We start from the raw sequence: 13040 nt of genomic DNA on the forward strand, positions 1-13040 counted from the left end.
TGGGAGATGGTGTCTTTGAGAATGTTGTCATAACAAAATTTAACAGCAAATGGCTAGTACCAAAGAGTTATGGATGACCTAGGATTTTGCACATCTTGCTGGTTACCCTGGATGGGAAAAGCCTTCTTGCTGGCTTTTAAGAATACAGGTAGAACTTATATGCCTTATTAACTGGAAATCACACTCTTACATTTTGATTCTTAAAAAAAAAAAAAAAAAAAGAATCCCACACTGTTATGACAAAATATGAACAAGTAGAAAGCCTGGGGAAAAAAAAAAAAAAAGAGAGAGGGTGGAAATCAACAGGTTTTGTTTTTTGATGGTTCATTCAAACTCTGATACTGATGATGACCACAGTAGAAATCAATAACTCAGTGTTAGTTTCTGTACTGAAGTATTGGCACAGGATGTATCAGGTTAATTTGTTTTTCTTTGCTGGGCCAGATGATGATCTGAAGTGCTTAAAAGCTACACAGTTTAAAAAAGAAAAAAAGGAAAAAAGGGTCATTGTAGATATTATTGTATAACAAACCTTGATTCTCCTTTCTGATTTACTATAGGTTTACAATAGTTTTTAAATTATTGTAATCTTTGCATGTATTATGCACCAGGAATTTTGACTCAGTCCTTGGCTTTATCCACGAGTTCTTTAATTTTCACTTCCTTTCCCCTTTCACCCCTCAAAGGCACAATGGCCCTTTCAATATGCAGGGTATAAAAAGCCAGTAATTGAGGGAGGAATCACAGAAATGGCCTGATTTCACCAATAAAAATAAATCTTTTAGGAGTGTAGATCTATTATACCCCTAAATCTCCTTCATTTAAAAAAGAACACATAAATATCAGGGTCTGGAAAGTAAGACATGAAATTTATCAAAAAGACCTGCCCTCCTCTGAGAAATTTGTATGCCAAGAAATCATGAAACTCAATAAGGCTTTGGTAGCTAAGGTTATGTTGCATTTCTTTATGTCAAAATTTACTTTGCATATAGAATAGTAAAGATAACTACCTGTTTGAATCTCTTCAGCAGCTTGCTTTCCTCCTTTTAGTCAAATTAATGGTCCATACAATACTTAAAGGTTAAAGAAATTATTCTGATTCTCCCTTTTTCTCCTAATTCTTCCTTTTATTTCAGTCTGTTATTAGCTATTTATCCACTTTTAATAGTCTCCTTTTTTTAATGTCCAGCCACAGTATTCCTCTTCCTTTGATTCAAATGAATTCTTTTTCCTTCAAATCTTCCTTTAAAACTCACTTTCACTGACAGGCTTTCAACTGTGATTGAGAAGAGCAGCTCTATTCCTACCCCTCTCTGTTGTCTTAATTAGCTATTCAGTTATTATCCTAATTAGACTGTAAGTTCCTTGTGTCATGCACCTTGCCAAGCTATTTGTTTTTAAATCTCCATATGCACTTATAGTATGCAAATAATATCTAATGATAATAACAGTAAGTAAAAATGATAAAACAGATAAAACTGAAATGCTTCTCTTCTGATCATTCACCTATGCAGTAATGTTTTTAATTACTATTGCTGTAGCTTTCGTAGCCACATTATAACACACCAAAAGCCACTTTATGGATTTTTAAATTTTATGCCAATGAATTGTATGGATGACATGTTTTGTTGGTTTTTTTTAATTATGTGTTTTAATACCCAATACTAATAATAACCAGCATATCTTTAAAGCTTTCAGTGAAATCTTATGGGGCAAGAAAGAGTAGAAGAAGTCTGCCAAAGCCTTTGTTTAACATATTAAACAGCATTCCAGGCTTAGTAGGAAATCCCTATGCTCTGTATTTTTTTAAATTGATTTAATAACCATTAAAAAATATATGTTATTAACTGATCATGCATGAACCTTGGAAGGTCCATTTGGCAACAAACCCTGAATTTATTTGCCATTTGTAAACATCCTGATTCAGAACAAAAACCTTGAAAATGGCTAGTATGATTTTATTAATGCTTCCTAGTTTAGGACAGCATTTAAATCTATAAGAATATTTTTTCTGCAGTTTTTTATAGATATAAGAAATGAGAGAGACCTTTAGAAAATAAATGTTCTATGTTTTTAAATTTATATCACAGAGAGACTAACTGTATGTCTGAGATTCTCTGCCCAGTTCTTTCTTAGGCTTCTTCTGTGGACACTTTCACAGAGCCAAAGTACAGGTTTTCCAAATCACCTCATACGAGGTGTCTGTTAACCTTATCCTTGTTTGGCCTGGCACTAAAGTGTCACCAAGAACAGAAAAAAGTCAAAAAAACCAAACCAAAAATCTCTGTAGCTTAGAGGCCAGAAAATGTTCTATTCCATTCACCTGGATAGTATTTTGTTTCTCTGTGTGTGTATATTTGTGAATACGTGCAGAAGGGAAGAGCTGGGTTTGCTATGGTAAAAGCAAGGATGATGCTTCATTTGTTTAAAACGCAGCTCCACTAGTAATTGATATTCTGTTCATCAGCTGAAGGAGCTTGTGGAGGGACACTACGTGGGACAAGTGGAACTATTTCAAGTCCTCACTTCCCTTCTGAGTATGAAAATAATGCTGATTGTACCTGGACCATATTGGCTGAACCAGGAGATACCATTGCTTTGGTCTTTACTGACTTCCAGTTAGAGGAAGGATATGACTTCTTGGAGATCAGTGGAACAGAAGCGCCATCAATATGGTAAGTCAGAGATCTTGTAAAGATCTGTTTCTGCTTTTCTTTTTTGGTGAGTGTTTTGAAAAGATATCAAAGGATATTTAAGATATTTTCTACCTGTTAGTAATGACCATTTTGTTATGCATTTTCTTATGGTCCGTTTCACAGTCCAGAACTGAAAAAAAATATAGTAGTTTGCTTCTGCTTCTTTCCAAATCTTCATCCCTCCTCTTATTTTCATCCATCTTTGAGAGTTATATTTGTAAGGTATCTTAGTGAGAATTTATCGATGTTACATATTTGAACTTGGTATGAGAACATTTTCTGATGTTGTGTCTTGAATGGCTTATCATGATATTTTACTCCAACAATGAAAGTTGTGAGCAAAATTCAGCCTCACAATAAACCAGGAATATATAGAGAGCAAATAGATGCCGTAATTGCTGTATTCAGTCTTACTACATGTACTCATGTATGCAAGCATTATCTTATGTTGGCTGACATTAAAACTGCTTAGCAATATTGGGGCTAAGTAATTGTAATACTAAATATACATTCTCTGTACTAAATAAAAGATAGCAGTTCTGTCTATGGGAATAGATTAAATTGCAGAATAGTTTGTATTATTATTTCTCTGCATGCTACATATGCAGGTTTTTCATTTTTTTCATCTCTGAGAATGTCTTGTGCCTGACATATGTGCCATTGCTATAAAATGTAGCCTAGAAAAAAATACATATCTGCTGCTCACAGATGACTGATGGTTATTATCTTCAGAATGCCTTTCTGGAGATCTGAAGCAATCTCACTATTATTTTAATGTCATGACAGGCTAGGCAGTGTAATATATTAATAATTGTGAAGTTCTAGGTAATATCTGATCTGCTGAAAAGCTCTATCAAATAATAATGTGTGGCAACCATGCTTGGCAAATATATAAAACCTTTGTTTTGAAGATAGTTCTGGATCTATATCACAAGATTACTCTCTAACATTTCCGCACGACAAAAAGTTGTGTAACAGCAGTCAGTGAAGCAGCTTTGTATCATGTCTGACTGTTCGAAGTACAATATGTAAGTACCCTGTTTGCCTCTCTCTCATGCACAGATATGCACAACAGTCATCAAAGCCAATGTTTTATTAGCGGTTCTAAGGACCAAAAGCTGAAATCTTGAAGGGGAAGAGCTAATGGAGTCTTACTGCAGAACATAAAAATCTGTCCATTTAATTTTATGTATGAGGCTCTAGTAGACACCTAACAACATATTTGCAACATGGTTGCAAGAAATTAATCTGTTACTGAACTTGAACATGCAAATATAGGAACAACTTGACATTTACAGACAGTTACGTATACATATCTGTTCCCCAGAAGATTTCTGATAATAGATGTTGTAAAGAATATGAGCAGAAAGCAATGGAAACATATTCTGCATTGATCTCATATGGTATTGATCAGTGTTATGTTGGAAATCAGAAATATCATAAGAATCTTATTTCTCGTAGAATTCAATCTAAACATTTTTCTCGTTTTCCCTGGTATTTGTTTTTTGAGTTGGAGATTTTTTTTTAATAATGCTAAACTCTGATCACTAAAGGCTAAGGATTTATTTTAAATACCTAGGATCATAAGATCATTGAATCATAAAATAGTTTGGGTTGGAAGGGGCTTTTAAAGGTCATGTAGTCCCTTCTGCAATGAGCAGGGACATCTTCAACAACATCAGGTTGCTCAGAGCCCCGTCCGACCTGACCTTGAATGTTTCCAAGGATGGGGCTGCTACCACCTCTCTGGGCAACCTGTTCCAGTGTTTCACCACCCTCACTGTAAAAAATTTCTTCCTTATATCTAGTCTAAATCTATTCTTCTTTAGTTTAAAACCATTACCCTTTGTCCTATCGCAACAGGCCCTGCTAGAAAGTTTGTCCCCATCTTTCTTATAAGCCCCTGTTAAGTACTGAAAGGCCGCAATAAGGTCTCCTCACAGCCTTCTCTTCTCCAGACTGAACAACCCCAACTCTCTCAGCCTTTCTCCATAGGAGAGGTGTTCCATCCCTTTGACCACTTTTGTGGCCCTCCTCTGGATGCACTCCAACAAGTCCATGTCTTCCCTGTGCTGAGCGCTCCGGAGCTGGATGCAGTACTCCAGGTGAGGTCTCACCAAAGTGGAGTAGAGAGGCAGAATCACCTCCCTCAACCTGCTGGCCATGCTTCTTTTGATGCAGCCCAGGATGAGTTGGCCTTCCACATTGCAAGCCATGTCCAGCTTTTTATCCATCAACACACCCAAGTCATTCTCCGCAGGACTGGTTTCAATCCCTTCATCCCCCAGCCTGTATTGATATTGGGGGTTGCCCTGACCCAGGTGCAGGACCTTGCCCTTGGCCTTGTTGAACCTCATGAGGTTCACCTGGGCCCAATTCTTGACCTTGTCCAGGTCCCTCTCGATGGCATCCTGTCCCTCAGGTGTGTCAACTGCACCACTCAGCTTGGTGTCCTCTGCAAACTTGCTGAGGGTGCACTCAATCCTACTGTCTGTGTCATTGATGAAGATATTAAACAGTACTGGTATCCAGATACGAGTACAGGATCAGTACAGAGTCACTGATAAAAGTTTGGAGAAGCTATGGGAAGTTTTACAAGAAATGTTTAAGGGATTATTGGATAATTTAGAATGAAGCTACACATTCAGCTATATTTAAGCCAGAACAGTTACCATAGCGACATTAGAGCCATGCTAAATGTAGGGCATGCTGTAATCTGCTAAAATCAGCTGTGTGTTTAAATGTGAAGTTCCATACTTAAAACTAATGGTCTAGAGGTGTATTATCTTAAAATGTGACTTTTTTTTTATTTAATTTCTCCCTTCTATTGTATCTGGCATCATATCAACAGCTTTATACAGTAATTCTGTGTTAGAAGACACATATTCCATTAGCACGGTCTGGTAATTATGATTATTTTTTCACTTAAAGGAATATTTGCTGTAAAATAAGCCAAATATTATCAAAGTGAAGAGCATAGAAAGACAGATATACAAGCACTGCAAAAGCTAGAAAGAGAGTGACAATAAAGAAAATAATTTCAGACTCATGGTCCTTTAGTGATTTTAGTGTATGGTGCAATAGGTCTGGATTATGCTCTCCAGACATATCAACAAGGTTACAAGCAGTTCCATCATGATTACAGTAAAAACTGGATGGACTTTTTTTTAAGTAAAGCAATGGAAATGCTAGAACCAGTAATAATAATAATAATAATAATAACAACAACAACAATAACAACAACAATAATAGTAACAATGAGGAAAAATAATCTGATCTATCTATAAAATCTGTATACAAGAGATATAGTAATTATATTGATTATATAACATATTGATTATATAATAGTAATATTAATTATATTATATTGCTTATATTATATGCCTCACATGTTTCTAAAACTTCTTTAAGATGTTCAGTTAATTTCCATGTTATATAGGTGATTGTTGGTTTGTTGTCCAATGCATTGAAAAGGATGAATAGATTTGTTTACCTTTTCTTATTCTTAAAAGATTATTTGAAAATCATTCATACAGTCCATCCTAATGAAATTAATTTATAAAAGATAGAAGTGACATTACCTCACTATTTATTTTATGTCCATGATAAAATTAGAGTGTCCAAAGCTATTCAAGTTTGGGTTTTTTTCCTAATTAAAGAGCAGTAATACAGCTCTGGATCTTGAATGGGTGTGCACATATAGATGATGACATTTTTAATCCTGCTTTGAATCAATATAAGTGTTAACAGGTTTAAAAAGATGAACATCTGTGTTTGCAAAATGAATGTGAAACAGGTAGAACAGGCTTTTTAATCTATGGAGCAAGTAAAAGTAGTATTAGTTAGACTGTAGATGAAAGAAACCTTTCTGAATTTGAATCACTTGCTAAATTTGCTATTACATAAAGGAGTTATAGGTGTAAAACCTGTTTATCTTGTGTTGGTAAGCTCTTGCTCGCAATGGGAGCATAACAGAAAGACTGCCTCTTTGCTATGTCTGGAGTCTGTCTTCAAGTCCACCAAATGGTTGGATCTTCTGAGTCTGAAGGGCTCCTCTGTTGTTAATTATTAGAACTAAAAAAAAAAAAAAGAGGTTTTTGCATAATTTCTGAACATTAAATACGACTTTTTAAATACTTCCGAACATGTCCTTTTAGACTTCAGGTTAACTTATATGGTACTTAAAATTAAATCATGGTTGGATCTAGAGATAGTGTTAAGAAGTACCTTAAAAGCTCAGGCTGAATGAACATGGTTTTGAAGTCAAATCAGGAATATGTCACTTAGGGAAAGCACCCTTTTGAAAATCTCTTAAGGTGTGTTTCCCAAGACTCCTCCTTGAGACTGAGGTAGCTTTTGGTTTGCTTGTTTGTTTTTTAATTTGGACTGAGTATTGTATTATTTGCAGGTTAGGTAAAGTTGGGCTGTTTACATGGGTGTAGATAGGCCCGACTCAGGCTTTTTAATGTACACATGGCTTTGCCATAATTTTTGCAAGATTAAAAACTTATTTGACAAAAAAATTATCTTAGACTATTACAGTATGCATGAAAGGTGATTTTGATGCTAAGAATAATTCTTCAATTATTATTTTTTAACTTGGAACCTTAATATTGAACATATTTTGTTCTAAAATTTATTTTTTCCTCTTTTACCTTACAACACTAATGTAATCTGGCTGTGCTTCAATTTAAACCTAAAATTATTATCCTTCAATTTTTTGTCAGTATTTGCCAATACAAGAGAATGAACTACACTTCATACTTTTTAGTCCAAATTAATTTCCTAATACTATTTAAAAATACTTTTAAGATTATTCTGACTTCCTTATAAATCACCTCAACATCCTAGCAAAAGGCCATAAAAATGTATGTGGATGTGAGAGTGTTTTGGAAGCAGCAATAATGAATTACCATAAACTTGGCATACAATTAGACATAAGTACCTGGAGTCATCTGAAATTCATTTCTTATTTCTGTGTTAATGAATAACTCTTATAACAGCTGGATCATAACACTAATTTGTGTTTCTTAGATAAACACACCAGTCCAAGCACTTAGATATCACTCAAAACAGTAGTATTTTGATCTGCATGTTTCCTGTCCTGTTTATAAAGATCTGTCTTAATCTTACCACCCTCATTATGAGAGGTCTATAGCAAAGTAATGCATAAGATTATGGAGTGGTCTAAATCACCTTTTTGATAGACACCTATGGCAGTAGATCCATACATATGAGCTGAATATTTAGCTCAGAATTACATAATTATACAGCTAAAGAGCACCATCTATTGGTTTACTGTGAAAAGATGTATTGCTTGTGGATGCACCTTCAATGAAATTGTTACACACTAGAAAAGGGCTCTTTACATACCCTTGGCAATATACAGTTCTGTTTTGTTTTACTTCTCCTTCAGACGAGAAAAGATGTGCCATGGCCATGCAATGAGATGAAGGCAGTCAGATTCCAGCTTTTTCATTTGAGAACACCATTATATTTTTATTAATTTATTTGTAATTAGTTACTTATTTTAGCCTCTTGAGAGACTTTCTGATAGTCATCCCTTTTTTGTCACCAGTGAAACTCTGCAAAGCTGTATGTTTTATTGGAGGTGCCGGTAAAGGGTTCTTTTGCTGGTTACTAGTTTTTGGAAGCTCTTACCTTTCTCTAGGTTTTAGTTGGATTTCTCCTTTTACCTGTTTTGGTTAGGAAACTGAGTCCAGTAAGTATAAGCTTCTGTACTTGATAACCTGTCCATCTGACCTGCCATGAACCACACTTCTTTTTTTTTTCAAGAAAAGAAGTTGCATAGTTACCCTCAAATCCTTTCTATCGACTTTCCTGTTGCAAAGTTTCCAGTTACTGTGTAAAAATCCCATAGTCTATCACATCTGAAAAATAGCATTATTGCTGTTTAGCACTTGAACCCAACCTATCAAATATATATAGCAACACAAAAACTTTTAAAATTGACTTACTGTAGAACATTATACAGTTCCAAACCCCCAAGATACATTGGAAGGACAAAGATATTTTTAAGGTGAGCGAGAAAGGTAGAGTGTGTGTATGTATGAAGAGCTTTGTAAGACTGAATAATACAGTGATCATGTCAGAATATTAGATATTTTCAATTAATAATATTTTTATTTACCTGGTTAGAATTAAAGTTCTGTTCATGAAATATCTTTTTGCTAACTGTTGTTCAGACTCTTGCTATAGCCAGCACAGATCATCGGTAGGCATTCACATATTGCAAACTTAATAAATCCCTAAAATAAGTAATATGGCAAATGCCATGTCTCTTTAAAAGACTCTATGGAACATGTCTTTTCCCCAGCTCCTGAGTCTTGTCAGTTGCTGCTTTTGGTGCTGATGCTGGTTTCTCCCAGTTTCTCCCAGGTATTTTCTGTTGGCAACACCTATGCTCCCACTGCTCCCTTCCCTTCCCCTCCCACCATGTCCCATTTCTGCATCCTCCCTCAGCATTTGCTGCCATGTTCAATGGTTTAAGCTTACAATCTAGTAAAACTTATCACAAACAAGCATTGTCACATTGTAGTTGATCTTCTTGTCCTTTTTCCCTTGGTTTCTACTAGATTAAGGATTGAAAAACATTCCCCGCCCCCCCCCCAACCCTTTTTAAAAAAAAAAGTCAACCATGTAATATAGTCAGAGCAAAATGGTGTATAAAAAGTTTGCAAACAACATGCTGAACTTGAGTGCCTGTGGAGCTCTGTAATCTTGGAGTGAATGTCTCACTGGTCTCAGAGCTGTTAAGCATAGTCTCAGAAAGGATTATCCCACTCACAGATTAGGGAATTTAGAAAGAAAATAGGCACAGTGTTTTGCATAGCTATGTATACTAAACATGTCATACAGGCAACTGGTATACTCTAGTTCTTAAAGTATTGCTTTCCAGAGTCTTTTAAAATTCCATGAGTGGGAAATAGCATGTTTTAATTCAGCATCTATACCCAGTTCTTTGGCACAGCCGTTGCTATATCCAAACATATGCAGATAAACAGCTTCTTCACTCCTACAGTTTTCCCATAATAAGAATTAATAAGCTGATCTCATCAGTGATGTATCTTGTACTTTGCTATATTTATCAAAATTATCATGTTCCAAAATGGATTTTCTGCAGGCCTTCAAATGCCTGCTTAAAAAATGAATTATGCACAGTTGTAAGTAAATTGTTAGCAGATTACGAAAATAAAATGAACACTGCTCACTACCTTTGGAGTCCATACAAAGAAAAAAAACAACGTAGATGAGACAGGTAGTGAACAGTTCCCCCCTCCCTAACATTTCTACAGAAGGAAAGATAAAACCTGACTGCTACTCGTAAGAAAGCAAAGCCTTTGCAAAGAAATTGTTATTTTAAGGGTTACATTTCTTTCCCTCATCCTGAACATTGTCTTCCTTTTCCTTTCAGCATCCTAAAGGCAATTTTTTCTTTTTTTTTTTTGTTTCAATACAGAAGAACATGTGTGAATTTTTTTGTTTTATTATTTAAGTGTATATTAAATAATATAGTATATATTATATAAGGAGAAGAGCTATGCTAGTTGCAATGAGGCACCTTCAGATTCTAATTGCTAAAATGACCGTAAGGAAGAAAAGGACACCGAGTACAAGTAGTGGTTTCAAAAATAAGATGAAATGTAACATCTGAATTTGTATGTGATCTCTGAGTTACTGGTATTGCACTGGAAGAAAGGGGATGATGGAGGGAATAAGGGCTTTGGGTTGGGGAGCTGGGAGACAAGAATGAATCTAACATGAAGAATTTTGTTTGGGTATTGTGGGGGATAGTATGACAGATTTTAAAGAGTTGATAAGGTTTTGGAAACAGCTTCAGGCTGGGTTGGAGGGTCTGGGATATTTGAACGTCAGAGTAGCAATGGGGGAATTTGGTGCTCTAGGTCAGAAGAGCCTTTGCAGAGTGATATCCCAAATGAGCCTGGGAAGTGTACTCAGGTCAGACCTCCCATTGGCACAGAGTGAACAAAAACATCCTAAGCCCTCAGGAATACCACAGTCACTAATGTTGTCACTTCTATCCAGCAGGAGTATCCCCTCTCCTTTCGTCTTTCCCCAAAACAGGACTGTTTGGGTACATTTACTTGCTGTGTAGGACAGCAGTGAAGCCTGGCCTGCCCTCTTCTTTCCTGGTAAATATATGGTAGTTGTATCAGTGTCCTGTGGTCCTTACCCAGATACTGGCCCATATAATGATGGCAAGTGCGGAAATATGTATGTAATTCTTCTGAGCGCTTCAGGTAGAAATAGAACAAAACACTTTCCCATTTTTCCTTTTGGACCACGCTTTCCTTTGGATCATATGTTAATCTTGTGTTCAGAGATGGAGGTGACAGAAATAACATGATTTTTTAAAAAAAAACAAACAGTTGGTAAAGTCCTGATACAAAGGCAAATCTGTTTAAATTTCAGTTAATGAATATGTTTAGTTTATGGTAATATCTCACACAGAAATCTTACAAAAGTTATTAGACTTGTATTTAAAGAAAGCATATCTGAAATGCATTGCTTATCTTTTGTAGTATCTTCATGCTAAATTATATATATATATATATTAGTAACTGTATGCATAAAAGTATGTGGAAGCTTTTGCAAAGATTTTGACCCTAAAATAAATAGGATGGTAAATGTACTTCACGCTGGTAGTAGTGAGTAAACTAATATAATTTCTTGCCTGTGTTAGCTGTAAAGACACAGAGACCACTTAGCTGTTAACACCAGCATGTGAACGGTGTATGAAGTGAGAAGTACAGAAGCAGTAAATTGATGCTTAATTCACAGAACACTATTGCTTTCTTTGCACCTATTAATTTACAGCCTACTATGCTGAAGAGGTATAAAGGCTTAATTCATACCACATCACAAACTGACAGGAACATGAGTGAGAGAACTCACTTAAGGAAGCACTGTGACCTACAATATAATTTTCCACCACATTTAAAATAACATGAAAAGCACTAGATTTTTAAAATTAAGTATGTGAACAAGGTTTAAATACATTAACAGAGAGCTTGGAATGCTTAAAATACCACCAGCATTGCTATCTTTCTAAACAGACTGTCCAACCCTGGGGATTCAGTGTGCTCCTAGACTTTCCTTCTACTAGGTCTGTTGCATTGTTCTAGAACATCTAAACCGTTAGCCTTGTTTTCTTGCAAAATCCTTGATATTAGATTGATGAAAATATATTCTAATGATGAAACAGCTCATACCAGTGTATTCAGGTAACGTAGAAGCTTTTCTTAGAGATATTTATGAATCGCTACATTTCTTGCTTTTACACAGTACCTATCTATTGCAGTCAGCCGCAAGTCTAGCTTCCCAGGAAGACAAAACCTACAGATATTTTGACTTTTGGAACTTGATTAAAATTCGCCCCACACACACACAATTTTGCCAGATAGCCCTACCAGTGATGCTAGATTTGCTTGCAGTAATCACAGTAATTCTGAAAAAATGCATCTACTCCCTAATTTTCCACAAAAAAAAAAAAAAAAAAAAAAAAAAAAAAATCTGGAATTCAAACTGGAGTTAAGTAATATATATATATCTGTGGTTGTCTGTGTTACTGTGTGAGATGGAAAAAGATTAACGAAGAAAATCTTGCTGAGAACATGTGTGTGTATATAAATATGAAGAGAAGTTACAAAATTGAAGAAGTAATATGATTCAATTCATCTGGGCGAATCACAGTAAGTATTGGGAATATTAGATCAGTCTGGAAAACAGAAAGACAATTATTCCCTGGAGCTTAAGCTAAGCTCTAGTTTTGTCACTGGTACCTAGTTTAGGAATAATATCAGAAAGAAAACTAGTCATGGTGTATCAAAGCTACATTGGCATGAGTAGTGGCCTCTTTTCACATTAGGATCAGTAAGGATGAAGGATGCTAACTTACCAAACTGTTTTTTTTCTAATGTACTGTGGTTTTCTATGTTAAATTTAAAATATATTAGAATTGTAATACTAGCTATTGCCATTTTCTTAAAGATATAGTAGGATTTTTTTAATACATCTTGATGTTTTTAAACATATATTTTCTAATACCTGAGTATATGAAAAACTGTTTGGTAGGAATTAGCATAGTTGAATGCATTCTTATTTTCCTGGAAGTTAAGCAGCAAATAAAATTATCTCAGCAATTAATCATTGTTTTATAAGAGAAGGATAGCATTTTAGGATGTAAGAAGCAAGTGTGAATAAAAGCCTGTTTTATTTTTTTCCTGGATGTACTGAGAACTACTAAAACATGACAAATAACAACTAAAACATTTGTTAGTAGTTTTTTTTTCTTTTTCCAAA

The 13040-nt window shown here is 35.1% G+C and overlaps 1 protein-coding gene across 1 annotated transcript in view; it reads left to right on the forward strand.

The window, feature by feature from the left end:
• CSMD1 (CUB and Sushi multiple domains 1) overlaps nt 1-13040 on the forward strand; it is a 1273929-nt gene that overhangs the window by 605212 nt on the left and 655677 nt on the right. The window contains exon 5 of the mRNA XM_075708500.1: nt 2468-2675. Coding sequence (XP_075564615.1) covers nt 2468-2675 — 208 coding nt within the window. The remainder of the gene's footprint in view (nt 1-2467; nt 2676-13040) is intronic.

This window comes from Pelecanus crispus, chromosome 3, assembly GCF_030463565.1.
Source record: "Pelecanus crispus isolate bPelCri1 chromosome 3, bPelCri1.pri, whole genome shotgun sequence".
Lineage (NCBI taxonomy): Eukaryota > Metazoa > Chordata > Aves > Pelecaniformes > Pelecanidae > Pelecanus > Pelecanus crispus.